Source organism: Microtus pennsylvanicus, chromosome 5, assembly GCF_037038515.1.
Source record: "Microtus pennsylvanicus isolate mMicPen1 chromosome 5, mMicPen1.hap1, whole genome shotgun sequence".
NCBI lineage: Eukaryota > Metazoa > Chordata > Mammalia > Rodentia > Cricetidae > Microtus > Microtus pennsylvanicus.
In genome coordinates, this window is record NC_134583.1 from 120,328,086 (window position 1) to 120,346,533 (window position 18,448).

An 18,448-nucleotide genomic window follows, 5' to 3' on the forward strand; every position below is an offset into this window, starting at 1 on the left:
AGAGATCCGCCTGCCTCTGCCTCCTGAGCGCTGGGATTAAAGGCGTGCGCCAGCACCGCCTGGCCGGTTTTTAAACATAAAGCAAAGAAAACCAGCCTACAGACCACAATCCCAGAGAACTTAGACAACAATGAGGACACTAAGAGAAACATATATAGGTCTAATCTACATGGGAAGTAGAAAAAGACAAAATCTTCTGAGTAAATTGGGAGCCTGGGGACCTTGGGAAAGGACTAAATGGGGAGGGGAGAGGCAGGGAGGGGAGCAGAGAAAAATGTAGAGCTCAATAAAAATCAATAAAAACAAAAAAGGAAAAAAAGAGGTACACTCTAACGACCATTCCTGAATGCTTAGCAACAGCAGTGGGTCAGTGTGAGCAAAGATCTTATCTTGAGGACAGTTGGGATCCTCTCCCTGAAGTAGGGAGCCTTTAGGAAACTCAGACATTGCAGCTCAGATGCTCAGCAGGAGACCAAAGTAGAGGACTTTACTTTCAAAGTTTAGCACATGTGGCTTTTGTGTAATGCTCTAAACCCATGAAATCTACAAAAGACATAAGAAGTTCTTGAGAAACTTATCCCTGAGAAACACCGCCTGCTGGTGCTGAGAGAGACAGTGTGACATGAAAGGCGCTGTCAAATCCACAGAACTTGGGTAGGCAGGCAAGATAAGACTAGGCAACCACCAGCTTGTGCTTCCTTCGGTGAAGAAAGCCAGTTAGCCAGAGGACAGAGACGACTTGGCTCCTATTTCTAGCCCTCCCCGCTATCCATTCTGCTTCACGATCTCACACAGCACCTCTCATCCAGGATCCCACTCTGCCACCTTCCTTGTCCTGTTACCAGCCAAATGCCATGCCTTACCTACCTTAAAAAGCTTCTGGGAGTGTTTGATCATAAAAGCCATGCCAGTATTTAACTTGGTGATATTCTCCTGAAGGTCATTTGCAGTGACCTAGTCAGTGGGAAGAGACCAAAGGGCATTAAGAACTGGGAAGTGTTCACCAGGACATGTCACTTGAAATGACAAAATAGCATAGACATGTATCCCTAAAGTGATCAGAAAGTCTTTAAGTTTTCTTCATTTCCTACTCTGCTCACAGATACCTAAGCAGAAAATCTAACCTAGGATTCAAACCACACCCAGAAGAAAGGCGAGTCAGTTCCAGCCGTCAAGGACATTGGCTCTGCAGAGATCCAGAGAACAGGCTAACACTACTAGAGCTGACATCTTTCTACAACATCTGTATATGCCATGCCTTCACCCTTGTTATTTTATCTGTTTGCTCTTCCCAAGGAACCTCACACGCTTTTTTTTCTAACCATAGCTTGTTTCTTTTCCATAGCACTGGAGGTTTTGTCTCCGTTGGTTGGTTGTTTGGGAGGAGTCAGACCCAGGCTATAGCACTTGCTCTGATGATAAGCCTCATGCCCTGGCCTCTAGAACTTGGTTAGCTAATCCAAAAGCCTTTACAATGAGACTCGAGATCCCTAATGTGGATAAATGTCGGTGCATCTGCTCCTCATTAACCCGCTCCCGGCTCTTCCTAGCTCAGAGTAGTCCATTCATTTTGACTTGTTACTTAAGATAAGATGTTACACATAATCTCTCTCTTAACTTTCCCTTCCTTATTTTTGTTTGTTTGTTTGGTTGGTTGGTTGGCTTTGGTTTTTCAAGACAGGGTTTCTCTGTGTAATAGCTCTGGCTGTCCTGGAACTTGCTTTGTAGACCAGACTGGCCTCAAACTCATGGAGACCTGCTTACCTCTGACACCCACATGCTGGGATCACAGACATATGCCATACCACTCCACCACCACCACCACCCCACCACCCCACCACCTGGACTCCTTATTTCTTTTACTCCCAAGCCCTCCCAACGTCATTATAACAATCTATTGCTATTATTTTTCTAACAACTTATGAGGTAACTGGTAACAGCTACTCCATGCCCACTTAACACAGAAAGGACAAAGATACTGGTAACAAATCTATCTGGGTTGTGGTTTCCAACCCAGGTAAGCTACTCATAATCTCATCTCCCATCAAAGCCTATTTTGTAAAGGTAAGGGAACCTGAGCTTCATGTGTCCAGGGCAAACCTTTGTTTAACAACCTTCTTTAAAATGTAAGCCACTAATGAAGCCATGGCCCCAGTAAGAAGCACATTTAGCTTTATAAAAGAAAACTGAATATATGGGAGTAAAACTGCTGGGACAGGTTAGACTGCTCTGTCAGCTCAGAATATTATCTCACACAATCACACTACTTTATTCTAAACCTTTAGAAATTAATTTGTATTAATCCTTCAATCGTTAGAAATCAATTTGATTTGCCAAGGAGCATCCCTATTAAGATGGGATTCACACTGTCTAGTCAAAAATAATTCTAGCTTCTTTAGCAGCTAGAATATTCCAGAAACAACCTGGTCTACAAGAGCTAGTTCCAGGACAGGCTCCAAAGCCACAGAGAAACCCTGTCTCGGAAAAAAAAAAAAAGAATATTCCAGAAAGAAGTGGTCATGCAGGATTACTAGAGACTGACTTATCAGTGAGGTTACAGAAACCAGGCCCCTCAGCTTTGATGACTCCTAAGCTTCTAACATCATAAATAAGAAGGCTGGACCTTATATCCTTGATAATCTCACCAACGTACAACCACAGGAGGGGCCCAGCCTGAGAAAACCAAGCCCTGAAGATCTTTCCCTCAATACTAACATTTTTGGGCCACAGGACATGAGGTGCAAACATAAGGGCAAGGTTATAGGCAGACATCTTATTCTTGTCTTGCTTCTTCGCTGTTTGATACAGGAGATCAAGCAGTAACTTGAGCAAGTTACGATTGGCTGGAGGGAGGATGAGGAAAAGCAGCTGCAGTGCCTCAATCTGTCGCTCCTTGTCGGGTATGTTGGTCTTATTTCCTTTATCATCAAACTGCATCAAATCTTGAAAAAAAAAATTATTGAAAAGGAAGGAATGACCAGCAAGAAAAGTCAATGATATTATTGATTATTATTTCCCACTAAGTTCCACTAAAGAAAGAGAAGGAATAAAAGAATCAATCAAAAAGGAAATTCAAAACTGCTAATACCTTAGGAAGGTCCTAGATTCAAATACCAATACTATAAAAAGAAAAGAAGATAGGCAATGGGCTTTGCAAAGTATTTCCTGTGTGACTATGAACATGTTAGCAGGCAGAGCATGAGCCCTGGCACCACAAGAAAGAAAACACAAATCACAAAATTAAAGTCATTCTAATTCAATAACTAAAGACAATCCGACTTTAAAATGTGGGAAAGATTTAAGTAGGTTAGGTGTGATGATGTATACTCATGTGCCTAGCACTCAAGAGGCTGAGAGGCAGCCTAAATCATATAATGGCACCTTATCTCAAAAGAAAAAAACCAAACTGAATAGACATCCCTTCCAAGAAAATAACATACACAAGCCAGGCACAGTGACACACACCTATAGTTCTAGCTACTTGGGAGGCTGAGGTAGAAGGATTGTTTGAGGCAATGTAGCAGGCTGTGTCAATTTAAAAAAAAAAGAAAGAAAGGAGGGGGAGGAAGAGAAAGGAAAGAAGGGAGATGTCATACAAGAGGTCAGTACCTGAGCGTGCTTGAATTGTCTATCAGTAAAACCACAAGATACCACTTCACATCTACTAGGATGATCTGAACAAAAGTACTGACAATACAAATACTGGAACATGAGCAATAAACCTTCTACTGCAGGCAGGAGTATTAAAGGATGTAATAACTTTGGGTCTTTTTTAAATCTGTAAGGGTCTTTTGCCTGCATGTATGTCTGTGCACCTTGTGTGTGCACTGCCCACTGAGGTCAGAAGAGCACATCAGATCCCCTGGAACTGGAGTTACAGATAGGTGTAAGCCACCAAGTAGATGCTGGGAATCGAACCAGGGTCCTCTGGAAGAACAGCCAGTACTCAACCACTGACCACTGAGCTATCTCTCCAACCCCAGTGTAACCACTTTGGAAAACATTTGGGCAGTGCCTCAAAAAGTTAGTTATAGCTATGTCTCAGCAATACCCAACAGAATTAAAATCAAGAGGTCCACACACACCTCTGACAATGTCAGCCCTTCTTCTCTTCCCTAGTCAGATAGGTTGTGGCTAAAGGATAAGCCAGAGGGAATCATGCACAGGATGACTCTCCAACTGTGCCACACCTTCATATGTTCTTAAGAGCAGTGAGTCACTGGGTAGCACAGTGGAGGATGCCAGACAATGGACCAAATGAAGAGCGCAAAAGAAAGGCAAATAAAACAAACACATAACATTTATACTTTCCAATCTTTTTTAAGGATCTAAAATTTTATTCCTCTGAAATATAACTGCAAAATTCCATGCATATTAGTAATGTATCCTCATTTGTATTATCAAAATCACCAGTGAATGTGACTTTTAAAGTCTCAGCTGAAGGGCTGGAGAGAGTTCAGAGGTTAAGAGCACTTATCTCACAGAGGGGGGTAGTGAGAAAGAGAGGAAGAAAAGGAAAGAGAGAGGGAGGCAGAGAAGGTGAAGGGTGGAGGAAAGGGGTGGGAAGAGAGAGAAGAAATGCCATGGGTGGAAAACTACACATGGATTTTGACACTGTGTGCACTTAGAGCCTACTGTAGCATAATAGCTGTGCAATTTAAGAATAAATTCTCTACCACATAGACACAAAGAATGAAAAAACTATGAGCTAAGAATAGAACAGTCTCCAAGATACAGCAAGTGAAAAAGCAAACACAGAATAATGTGTGTAATATTCTGCCTTTACATAAACAGAGGAAGAAAAGAATATATATACATAGTGCACAAAACACCTCTGGAAGACTACATTAGACATCACAGCACTGGTTGCCTCTGGAAGGAACTGGTGCTAGGGAACAGGGTGAGAAAGAAGATTTTCCATATTGATCATGAGGGTAGACTGCCTACTCCATAAGCAAATAATAATGCTTTTAAAAGAAGAGCTTGCAAAGGCAGAGGTGACCTCAATTTAGGCATGGAAATACCTGAAAAACCAAGGCAAAAGCACAGAACCAGCAATCATCTGAAAGGTATAAACCCAGTGATACACCCAACCCCATGGGAAGGCACACTTTTATTGAGCAATTAAAATGTTCTAAGTACTATGGTGGACTACATCTGAGATATGAAAATCAACAGGAAATTTATCAAAAACATTTAAGGGAATTTAGATGACTCAGAGGTTAAGAGCACTTTGTTGCTCTTGCAGACTAAACACCCACACATCTAAAATAAAAATAAATAAAACTTTAAAAAATATTTTTTTAAAAGGAAAATATTTAAAGTCAGTGAAATATCTCAGAAGGTAAAGATACTTGCTGCCAAATCTGGTGACCTGAGATGAATCTTCAAGACCACATGGTAGGAGAGAACTAATTCCCAAAAATTGTCCTCTGACCTCCACATGCATGTCATGTCATGTACACATGAACACACTGAATACTTGTAATTAAAAAAAACAATGTTTTAAAAGGAGAAGAATGAAGAGGAAGAAGACAATTGATCAAATCAAACTTAACTAGCCAAGATTTATAAGTACATCAGGATCATGAAGTCTGAGGCAGCATCAGCACCACAGTGAGTAACAAACAATAGGAGATCACAAAGGACTTCACTAAATTGAAAAAATATTTTCACCTTTCTTACTTCTTATACCCACCAGCAATTTTGAGGTGTACATGGAAATGTTTATGGGTCAGCAGAGGCTCTGGTAATTCTCCTAGAAACATCTTCAGCAGCGTGGCAACATCATTTGAGTGAAACTCTCCTGAATCCAAGTCAATATCGGTTCCATTATTGAGAGCATCCCTCAAAAGCTGCTGTCGGACACTGTTGCCTGGTACTCTGAACAAGCCTTCTACTCGCAAGTCTGCTTAGCATGGATGTCCAAAAGGAAACAGAGGAGAATCATGGTTAGTGTGCACAGTATAAACATGACTTCCCTTTAAAGACCTTCCACAGCACCTCTGCTAAACAAGATTTTGTTAATATTTCTAGAGAAGCTTGAAATTCCCTGAGCACCTAGAGATGACTCAAACTGAAAAGAAGTCCTGCAAAGGTCATTCATCCTCCTGAGGTACCACTGAATACTGAATTTAACACAATCAATGGTCAAAAAAAAAAAAAATAGCTTGAAAAGTAAAATGAAAGAAAAGCAAATCTCAAGATCCCTTTACCTTGTTCCTCACAGACTCTCAAGGAGTTGAGCTCATCTATGGGCGTTTGTGGCTCCTATAAACTGTTTCTTTCAGCCAAGAATAAACCTAGAATCTCTGCATTATTGTGTGACTCAGAATTCTAAGAGATCACCCTGCAGCTAAGAGACTCCTGAAAGCTTAGGTCATTCCAAATAAGCTGCTCCCTTCCAACTAGGCTCTAAGCTCGTGTAAGGAGATTTCAAAAGAGAGGTAGACAGACACATTGTTTGACTGGGAAGAAGCCTGTCCATGTTTCTCCATCTTTGTGCATCCCCATTTCAGAGCCAGGCAAAGGAATAAATGGGACCCACAACAAGCTGCACAAACATCCCTGTGCTCCAGTAGGGCACATCCACACGGCAGCTGGGCTGAAGGAAGCCAGGAATTCTCATCATACAAATAAGCTGAAAACCTACAATCTCCCCATTCTAAAACCTTGATGGGTGATTATGCTTTTAATCACATCTCTTACCAAAATAAAACACTTAAAAACTTAAAACACCAGCACTCGGGAGGCAGAGGCAGGCGGATCTCTGTGAGTTCGAGACCAGCCTGGTCTACAGAGCTAGTTCCAGAGCCACAGAGAAACCCTGTCTCAAAAAACAAAAACAAAAAAAAACTTAAAACACACACAACACACACAAATCCAGATGCCTCCAACCCTTTCAAGACGTAAGTCCACAATCTCTTTTGTGCTCCCCCTGCACAGCGTCTCACACCCAGTAAGTCAAAAGGTATGCCTGATTGGTAAACAACTGGCATATCAAGTCATACAAAACCCCCACATTTTACATGTTCTTGGTTATGCTGGGCTCTTAGAACAATGACATGACTCGCAGGACTACTAAAAACTCAATGAGCTCTGTCTCGAAATAAATAAATAAATAAAATAAATGAGAATTAACTGACGAGTATATGTTAATCACAGAATTCTGATGATGGAACTATGATGCTTCTTGAATAAATCTCATAATTCTTTAGGCGCAAGGAATTCTTCAAAATTGTCTAGGAGGTACTTATGGTTTCATAGACATTATCTAATTTATCTACATCTTTGAAAGCAAAACAAATCAATAATTGACATGAAATTCAAAAGGAAGTGTATTTTTAAAATCTACCACCTGAAAATCAGTGGTTCAATTCTTTGTTGCTGAGTAGTAGTTGGCATCTACTAACCCATCAGTCAACTCTCAAAGGAAATCTGGTGATTCTTCCTTAAACACAGACTATTGAAGCTTTGAGCAGTCTTACTTTTGTGCAGATATTCAATCAGTTGGTATATCTGGGCAATGCCTTCCTCTGTCAGTGGAGATCCAAATACCACTCCTTTTTCTAAAAAAAAGATATCATAGGACAGGGCTGTATTACATAAAGAGTACAAGGCCATCAATGTAATGTATTTATTTATTTATTGTATAATGTACTTAAGCATATGTATTTATTCGGGGGCAGGGGCATGACAAACATGGTGTTCAGAGGACAACTTATGGAAGATGGTTCTTCCCTTCCACTCTGTGGGTCCTAGAACTCAAACTCAAGGTCGTCAGGCTGGCAGTGGTGCCTTTACCTGCGGAGCCTTCTCACCAGCCCAAACACCATGATTTTAAAAGCATTCAAGCATTCTACTTTCATTCAATGTTTTCACAAGATTGGTAAACAAAAATAAAAAAAACAAGACTAAATGATGTAGGATTCCCCTCTTCATGCTGTGAATATGTTTTATTACCATTGTTTAATAAAGAAGCTACTTTGGCCTATGGCAGCGCAGAATAGAGCTAGGCAGGAAAACTAAACTCAATACAGGAAGAAGGTGAAGTCAGGAGATGCATGTAGCCGCCCAAGAAGCAAGATGTGAGGTAGCAAACTGCGAGCCTCATGGTAAAATATAAATAATAGATATAGGTTAACTTAAGATATAAGAGCTAGTTAGCAATATTTGAGCCATTGGCCAAACAGTGTTGTAATTAATATAGTTTTTGTGTAATTTTTTGGGTGTAGGCAGCCAAGAAACCAAAGTGCAGCCCTCGTTTACAAATAAAAACTAGAAACACACCCAAAAATGCTGTCAGAGCAACTGTCAAGTCAATTCTCTCTAAATTCAGTATCATAAATTCCTAGAGAACAAGACTTCATTATTTAAAAAATAATACCTAGCACATTGAGATTATATTGAAAAACTAACAAAATAAGAACCTGAACCATGATTGTGAAGTCATGACAATTACTCATTAGAGTTGGTACAGGATATGATCTTTTAATATTTAAATGTTTGATCCTGCCTTAATGATTTTCTTAATACTTAATAAAATAAAACAGGACCTCTTTAATATCTTATCAAAAGTAGTGCTCCAGGGCTGGAGAGATGGCTGTTCTTCCAGAGGATCCAGGTTCAATTCCCAGCACCCAAATGGCAGCTCACTATTATCTGTGACTCCAATTCCAGGGGATCCAACACCCTCACAGAGACACACATGCAGGCAAAACACCAATGTACATTAAAATAAAATAATCATTAAAAAGAGTAAAAAGCAGAACTCTACACTTCTTGTTGGCTTTGAGGCCTGCTCTCCAGGAGTGAATTTATACCTGGTACTGTAAGCCTGGTCAAAAGCCCATGGCTGGGGAGGTCAACAGGCCTTCAGGAGCAACCTACTATTGTTTTGCTAAATTGCAAAACTGTCTTTAAATGTTTATGCTACAGATGTGAGCTGCTCTCAACTTCAGTCAGAACACCTTCCTTTCCGAGTGGGTCTCAGTTAATGTAAAGACTCGTAATGGTCACAAAGCTTTGAAGAGTTGGTTGTGAGTACTCAACCCTAAATGGGATGTCAATACCAAAATTCTTCCCCCAAAAGTTCAAAGAACATGAACTAGAAGGGGATTTAAAAAAAAAAAAGTAGGAATCAGGGGGTGGAGAGGAAGGTTGTGACATGCTCTATTCTAGACATGAAACAGCCATCGTACCTATGAAGTCCCGGCAAGTATGGTTACCTGCAGAAGACATGCACGAGATCAAGCCAGTCAGCTTTACAGGCTCCACCCTAGCTGAGGAGCTACTGCAGTTGATGGCTGCTGTGTAGCCACTGCGAAATTCCTCATGTTCCCAAACCAGTGTGCATGCAGGGAACACAAATTAGTCTCTGTGGGTTATTAAAAAAGGAAAAAGAACAAGGCAGTGGTGGTGCAAGCCTTTAACCCCAGCACTCATGAGGTAGAGGAAGGCAGAGCTCTTGAGTTCAGGCTACCCAGATCTACAGAATGAGTTCCAAAACAGCTAGGGCTACACAGAGAAAAACTCGGGGGTGGGGGGGTGGGGGGATGAGTTGGGCAAGGTGGCACACACCTTTAATCTCAATGCTGGGAAACAGAGGCAGGTAGATCTCTGGTGAGTTCAAAGCTACCCTTGTCTATGTAGCATGTTCCAGGCCAGTCAGGGCTACACATGAGATCATCTAAAAATAAACAAACTGAAAGAAAAGAAGGAAAGAGAACATGAAGCTCAGATGGGGATATACATGAGGGAGGCCAGGGGAAGTTGGAGAGATGGAGGCAGACAGGATCAAATACAATTGTATGCATGTATGGAATTCTCAGAAACATACATATGCATACACACAGAGCAGGGCTACCACTTACTGCTAGATAAGGTTTTTTGGAAGGACCTACTTTATCAAAGCAGTCCATAAAATGAAAACATTTGTGAACTACTGTAGTTTTTTTTCATTTTATTTATTTATTTTGATTTTTGAGACTGGGTCTCTTTATGAGGTTTTGGCTCTCCTGAAGCTTGCTGTGTAGATCAGGCTGGTCTCAAATTCACAGAGATCATTCTGCTGTCTCGTGAGTGCTGGGACTAAAAATGTATGCCACAATATGCCACAATATCCAGCTATAGTTTTTTTGGTTTTATTTTGTTTTGTTTTGGGTTTTTTTTTGGTTTTTTTTGTTTTTTTTTTTTTTGTTTTGTTTTTGGTAGGGGTTAACTATGTAACTCAGTGGTAAAAAGATTTCCTAGTATGGATATAGCCCTGAGTTCATCTTCAGTAGAACAACAACAACAACAAAAAATGTTCAGGCTTCCTTGACTGTACTATCCTGCTATGTCCCTTTATTTTCTCTACTATCATTTTAACTTACTAGAGCAGTACATTCCTGTAGTTCCAGCTACTCTAAAGGCTAAGGCAAGACGATCATTTGAGCCTCGTGGGATCTGCGTAGGCAATAGAATGAGAGAACAACTCAGAGAGAGGGAGGGAGGGAGGGAGGGAGGGAGGGAGGGAGGGAGGGAGAGAGGGAGGGAGGGAGGGAGGGAGGGAGGAAGAGAGAGAGAGAGAGAGAGAGAGAGAGAATGGAAGAACAGAAGATCACTGAAAAACAAAATTTTTGTACAATATTCATAGGGCATGAAAATTAAGATGCCCTTGATAACTACCTAAACTAATCATATTCTCTCTCAGACACTGAATATATATATATATACATATATACATATATATATATATATAAAATCTTCTCTCCTCTCCCTCTTTCCTTTTCTTCCCCTCCCCTTCCCTTCTCTCCTCTCTTCTTCCTCTCTCTCTGATAGCATTTCACAATGTGCCAAGCTGCCCTCAAATTTCAGATCCTCTTGCCTCAACCACCCAAATGCTGCAATTACAAGATTTGTATCACCATGCCAGGTTTAAGTATTTCTTCATCTAGACAGTTTTATAATTTTTTAAAAGTTCCAATGAAAATGAGAGAAAAAGACCAACAAATGCTTTAGGATAATTACAACTTCCCAATAAGGAGGCAAATGTAAAGGGATAAAGCACAGTGCAGAAGCTCTCTTCAGCAGTTAAGAGCACTGTTACTCTTGCAGAGGAACTGGCATGGCAGCTCACAACTGCCTAAAACTCCAGTTCCAGGGTATCTGACACCATCCTCTGGCTTTCATGGTCGTCAGCATATACCTGGCATACATACAAACAAACAGGCACAAATAGATAACATAAATTTAAAATGAGAGTAAAGCCCACTCAGCAGCTAAAACTGTACCCTTCACAGACATAAGACCTACCCTTCCGTTTGAGCGACATTAGAGATCTGAAGAACCCTGCGGCTGAGCCAGCCCCACCAGGCAACTTAAGGTCCACTTCCCCCATCAGCTGAGCCAGCTCAGTTCCAGGCAAATCAATAAGTCTTGTGATGTTGCTGACCACCAACTCGGTGAACATCTCTGGTTTCTCATGTCGGAGTTTCTCCACAAAAAAGTCAGGATTGAAGATAACAGGCTGACCTCGAAGAGGAGAATCATTGCAAATGACAAAATTGCAGATGGCATCACTGGAAGAAAAAAAAAAATCAAACAGAAGGCTTTTTGTGTTTTTTACTTCCTACCCCAAGGGTTCTGCAGTTCCTGAGTCTAAACACAGCAGAGGGTTCCTAACAGGCTGCTTCCTCCAACAGAAGCGGCTGACCTTGGAATTTGATCTTCAAAGCCAAAGCATTCAGAGAATGGAAGAGGTTTCTGGCTACATAAAGCTATGCATTAGTCCAGCGTCGCAGAGGCCCACGGACAGGTTTTAGTTGTTTATTCATTTAGCTAGTAGTCCTATGTGCTAGTCAAGTGCTCTCTGACCCTGCACTACTATATCTCAAACCCACTTTTACTTTTAAATCTTTCTGTTCAGGGAGGCCTCTAACTCATGAGTTATCTAACTCTTACTCAGAAGGTTTTTCTCTACAAGGCCCTGATCCTCATATTTAAGAACTAAATTGTTGAGACAGTGAGACAGCCAAGCCTGATAACCTGAGTTTAACCCCTGACTCCTACCAGTTGTCCTCTGATCACCACATCCGTGCTCTGGTACACATACTCACAAACACACACAAAACAAATAAGTGTCAAAAATGTTTTTAAATGTTAAGTTAAAAAAAAAATAACTATTTTGGGCATGGTGGCACATGACTGTAATCGCAGCATTCTTCATGAGGCTGAAGTGGGAAGACTGGGAGCTGAAGATCAGCCTATGAGATGAGATCCTGACTCAAAATGCAGTTAATTACTAGAGAGATGGCTCAGCAGTTTAAAAGCATTTGCTACTCTTCCAGAGACCTGAGTTTGGTTACCAGCCACCCATGTCAGGTAGTTCACAAATGCCTGTAACTGTAGTTCCTGGGGGATCTGAAACAAATTTTTACAAGACTTCTAAAAAATTATAATTATTATTATTATTAAATTAAAGTAATAAAAATAAGAACTATACTAATCCACTTCCTATAACACACATATCATTGATTGTACTTACCATCTATTATCTCTAATAGCTCGCTCAATCCTTATCATATACATACATAGTCATCAATTATATAGCAGATGAATATAGGACAACATATCATATTGCAGTAAAGTCAAGTTCACCTGACTCATACAAATACTTCCACAATAAAATGTCCACTACACCCAGGCTATCAAGTACTGTTCCAGGAAAAGCAATGCCTCTAAATATTAAACAGATCTGATCAACATATCTTTCTAACATGACTGATATGATCTTCCTTTCTGGTGTTGGGATTTTGCATTCTAGATAAGTACTCTTTCCAGCAACATCCCCAATTTTGGTTGGCTGGGTTGGTTGGTTGGTTGGTTGTTTTGGTTTGGTTTGGTTTGGTTTGGTTTGGTTTGGTGTGTTGATTTTTGAGATAGTCTCATTCTCTAGACCAAGCTGCTCTGAAACCCATTTTGTAGCCCTACTGCCTCAACCTCCCAAATACTGAGGTTACAGGTGTAAACTATCAGACCCAGGTAATAAATTTTGTTTGTGGTACTAGGCATTAAAGCCAGGACCGAGTCATGCTAGACATGCTCTACTACTGAGCCACCTCCTCAGCCTGGCTGATAATTTTTAATAACAGCACAATGAAAACAAGATGCAGATAAGTAAACTTCAAAGTTCATCTGTACTTCCTTGAAAAACAATATTGCGTAATTTTAACAGCCCCAATCTTCAGTGGGTAGTTACTAAATGTCTTTTACTATATCACGTAGGAATTTAGGGCCAGCAAGATGGTTCAACCAGTAAAAGCACTTGTCACCATGCCTAACAACCTGAGTTTGATCCCTAGGAACTACAAGAAAGGAAAGAATCAACTCCCACAAATTGTCTTCTGACCTACACACACACACAAAATAAAAATTTTTTAAGGAAATTGAATCAGAATTTAAATCTCTGTGTTCTCAAGTCACTGACTACAACACTTAGAAGCTCATCTATCTCCTCAGCCTTTTACACTAGCTTTGACTGTTTTCCTGTGTACATTCAGACAGTCAAAAACTGTACAACTATAATCAGAAGCAACTTCTTTTTTGGTTTTTGGTTTTTTTGTTTGGTTTCTTTTGGTTTTGGTTTTAAGAGTTTTTTTCTGGGTAGCCCTGGCTGTCCTGGAACTCTGTGTGTAGCCCAGGATGACCTTGAACTCAGAGATCTGTTTGCCTCTGCCTCCCTCGTGCTTGGCAGTGAAGGCAGGAGAAGCAACTTCATTTTAATTGTTTGTCAACAGCTCCTTTTTTTCAGTGTCAGTTATTACAGGAAAGAAACAAGAGTCACTATGGAAGTAATGTTTATAATCCCTGCCAATAAGAAGTAACCACAGCAACAACAAATCAAGAAATGCAGAAGCACAAGAAAAATAACCTTATGATTGTCTAATCAATGTAACTCACATCCCTTTAAAAGGTAATAACTGGTTTCAGACCAAATTATCTCTAGCATTAATATATATAAAACATATAACATCATGGTCCTTAAGTAGAAACATGTACACATGTAAAAGCTTACAGATTCAAGAGCATGACTGGTTAAGACTGAGATTTCTCCCACTGATGACCCTTCCAGCACTAAATTGGATCAAACATACACACTTGAAAACAGATTAGAAACGCAAGGCCCTCCTCCTTTTTAACACCCTGAAAAAAATGCTTCCCCTAAACAGCCTTGACCATGTTCAAGGCTGCCTAAAGAAAAAACAAACTGGCTGGAGAGAAGGTTCAGAGGTTAATTCAGAGGTCCTGAGTTCAATTCCCAGAAACCATAAGTGGCTCACACCCATCTGTAATGAGGTCTGGTACCCTCTGCTGGCAGGCACGTATGCAGGAGAACACTGTATACATTTTTTTAAAAATGGCTTAGAGGGGGCTGGAGAGATGGCTCAGAGGTTAAGAGCATTGCCTGCTCTTCCAAAGGTCCTGAGTTCAATTCCCAGCAACCACATGGTGGCTCACAACCATCTGTAATGAGGTCTGGTGCCCTCTTCTGGCCAGCAGGCATACACACAGACAGAACATTGTATACATAATAAATAAATAAATATTTTTTAAAAAAAAATGGCTTAGAAAAAAGATCCACTGGAAGTCCTAATGTGTAAGTGAAGCATAAATCATCTCACTCACTTTACCCTCTGTGCCCACCCCACTCTCCTCCCATGTTCATTCACTCTCACTATGCCACACTTTTCTGTAAGCAAATTATTTTTTAGCCTCTTCCTCACCTTTTCCGAATGGAGCACCTGGTACAAGATCTTTGGAGACAAAAATAATTTAAGAAGGAAGAAAGTTGAAGACATGGAAGATAGTTGTAATAGGTTCCCCACATTACAAAGTTGAAGACATGGAAGACAGTTGTAAGAGGTTCCCCACATTACAAAGCCCACTAATCACTTCTTCCACAACACAAAGCTAACAGCATCAAAGAATGTGTTTATCATAAGACATTTAGACATTTCTAGTACTAAGAAAGACAACATCCTAGTCAACAAAAGTGTAAAACTAAGTAAACCCAAGTTCAAGAAAAATTAAACTTCTTACATAAACGCCGAAAGCTTCTGATGAGGCATTGCTAAGTGCAGGAGAGAGGACAAAGCTTTCTCCTGCTGTGACAAAGAACTCTCCTTTCTGGTCCCTGTGCAGCCTACACAAATTCCAGGCATGTAGGAGGCACAAGGACATATTATGGGGCCTGAAAGGCAGTACTTACTGAGATTCTGAGCACTGTTCTGTAAGGAGGAACAAACCAGAATTAAAAACTAGACTAGCTACTTGTACTTGCCAGTCTCTGATGAAGTCAATAGCAGTTTCCCCTCACTTCTACATTGCAGGTTATAGCGAATGAAATATCACATAATATAAGCGCATAGACTGGTGTGTTTATAATACGGAGGAGGGGTAATCTCTACAACATACATAAAAAATAAATTCCAGCTTCCAGAAGCCACATTTTTTTAAGATTTTTTTCATGTGTGTATATGTGTGTGCTTGTGTGAGTCTGCACGCAGTGGCCCAGAGGCCACAGTCAATAGAATCCTCTGGAACTGGAGTTATAGGTGGTTGTGTGTAACCTGACATGGGTACTGGGAACCAAACTTCCTTAACTATCTCTCTAGTCCAGCACAGGTTATTAAATGAAAACCCCAGAGCCAGATGTGGGATACTTCCCACTGGTCAGAGAGACACCAGAGGCCACAGAACAATAAAAGCTATTGCTAATAGATTGTTTTGTTAAACACCACACACCTTGGTTGTAAGACTGAAGAGACATTAGGTTGGAACTGGGCTGGAAGCTTCTTCCCTGCAGCTAGATTTCATACTGCTCAGAAGGTGTATGGGGAAGAAAAATCACCAGCATCTTAACCTATGACCCTGCATGCTCCAATGCTGACATGCCAGGCAAGATATGGCCCTGGGAACACAGCAACATGACTTTAAGGAAGTAGACAACTGTCTTCTGATTTGAACCCTTTTCCACATAGGAAGGACACGGGCCCTAGGAGGAACCTACTGCTGTGGTTTTGCTAAATGAACATGCTGTCATGTTGCCTTCTAACTATTTATGTCCATTCCCATAGATTGTGCTGCTCTTAGCCTTGGTCAGAGAGCTGTTTTGCAGTGGACAGTTCTTCAGTGCTGTAGTCAATGCAAGTGGCCCATGCTCTGGTAAATAAATCCTCACCCATGCTCACATTAACAGCCCTAATTCCTAACACTAACACACTAACAGAGAGAAAGGGGTAGAAAAGTGAGGAGATTCTGGTGGGAAATAAGATGTTCAGGAGGAATGGGATAAATTGAGGGTAATGAGGATAGATATGATCAAAATTATATAAATATATGAAGCAGTTAACAAATAATATTTTTAATTCGAGACAATATGGATCTAAACATGAAGCAAAAAAATGCTAAAAAAGAAAAAAGAAAGAAAAGAAAAAGGGGAAAAAAGAAACTTTAGGAACCAGGTGTTTTGTTTGGGGAGAGGATTTTCTTTTTTTTTTTTTAAGATTTATTTATTTATTATGTATACAACATTCCTTCCATGTATGCTTGCATGCCAGAAGAGGGCACCAGATCTCATTACAGATGGCTGTGAGCCACCATGTGGTTGCTGGGAATTGAACTCAGGACCTCTGGAAGAGCAGTCAATGCTCTTAACCTCTGAGCCATCTCTCCAGTCCTGGGGAGAGGATTTTCTGTGGGGCAAGTGTTCATTGTTTTTTTTTGGTCTGTGTTACACTGTGCTGAAGATAGAACCCAGAGCTTCATGGATGTTAAGAGAGCACTCTACCACCAAGCTATATCCCCAGCCCTGAAAACAGTATTTAAGAAGAAATTAACCAAGGTAAAGAAAACTCAATCTTGCAAGCACATTAAGAGCCAGTTACTATGAGGCCTAACAGTGACTAATGGAGGTGGACAGGAAGAAATCAAAAGTGGATGTTGTTTAATTTCTTATGCAGACAAGAGCTCATTGGATAAAGGCACCTGCTGTCAAGCCAGATAACATAAATTTGATCCTTGGAAACTATAAAAGTGACCAGTGTGGTTGCACACACTTGTAATCCCAGTACTGAAGAGGTAAAGAAGAAAGGAGAGTCCCTGGGGGTTCACCAGCCAATCTAGCCTAAGTGGTAAGATATAAAAGCATAATCCACAAAGAAAATGTTGCATATTTACCTGCATTAAAAATTTTCAGTCAGTGATATGGCTCAGGAGATAATGGAAATTGCTATGAAAGCCTGGCAACTCAAGTTGTAATCCCTAGAAACCATGTAAGAGTGGAAAGAGAGAAAAGTTCTCCTTGTGACCTCTACATAGGCTCTACGGGACATGTGGCTGTATATACACACACATTATATGTATTCTCCATAATAAAATCACAAAGCCTCTGAAGGAATGGGAACACTTTCCACTTGTGAGGTTCTATTATATATTTGTTTGTTGTATTGAAGTGCTGGTGTTACCTTAGTTGTTAGGGTCATAGCCTGGGCCCTGGCAGCCCTGTCTTCAACAGGCTAACTAAACACACAAATAGTGAAGAACAGAGACTGATTCAATGTGGCCAAAATAAAGAGAAAAACAGGTACTGTACTGTGACATACCCCTTCCCGGTTCATCTTCAGGGGTCATTGATGTGGGAGGTCCTTCTGTATATGTGTTGCTCTTATTGGTAAATGAATAAAGATGCTTTAGCCTATAGCAGAGCAGAAATATAGCCAGGCTGGAAAAGATGTAGAGAAATAGAAGGTGAGGTCAAGGAGATGCCATGTAGCTGCCAAAGGAGAAAGATACTGCCAGAACCTTACCAGTAGGCCACAGCTTCATGGTGATACATAGATTAATAGAAACGAATTAATTTTGGAACTCCTGAAAATGAAAAGCTTCTGTAAAGCAAAGGACACGATCAACAAGATAAAACGACAGCCTACAGAATGGGAAAAGATCTTCACTAACCCCATGTCAGACAGAGGTCTGATCTCCAAAATATACAAGAACTCAAGAAATTGGACACCAAAATAACACATAATCCAATTTTTAAAAAAATGGAGTACAGACCTAAACAGAGAATTCTCAACAGAGGAATCTAAAATGGCTAAAAGACACTTAAGGAAATGTTCAACATCCTTAGTCATCAGAGAAATGCAAATCAAAACAACTCTGAGATTCCATCTTACACCTGTAAGAATGGCCAAGATCAAAAACACTGATGACAACTTATGCTGGAGAGGTTGTGGGGAAAAGGGAACACTTCTGCATTGCTGGTGGGAATGCAAACTGGTACAACCCCTTTGGACGTCATTGTGGCGATTTCTCAGAAAATTAGGAAACAACCTTCCTCAAGACCCAGTAATACCACTTTTGGGTATATATCCAAAGGATGCTCAACCGTGCCACAAGGACATGT

At 40.5% G+C, this 18,448-nt stretch overlaps 1 protein-coding gene across 2 annotated transcripts in view; it reads right to left on the minus strand.

Annotated features, from left to right (window-relative positions):
• The window catches only part of Arhgap19 (Rho GTPase activating protein 19), a 45,116-nt gene that overhangs the window by 15,367 nt on the left and 11,301 nt on the right, over window positions 1–18,448 (minus strand). For both annotated transcript variants that reach the window (XM_075974093.1, XM_075974092.1), the window contains exons 2-6: window positions 11,296–11,561; window positions 7,488–7,568; window positions 5,699–5,908; window positions 2,716–2,942; window positions 868–954 (exon numbers count right to left, since the gene is read on the minus strand). In XM_075974093.1, coding sequence (XP_075830208.1) covers window positions 868–954; window positions 2,716–2,942; window positions 5,699–5,908; window positions 7,488–7,568; window positions 11,296–11,561 — 871 coding nt within the window. The remainder of the gene's footprint in view (window positions 1–867; window positions 955–2,715; window positions 2,943–5,698; window positions 5,909–7,487; window positions 7,569–11,295; window positions 11,562–18,448) is intronic.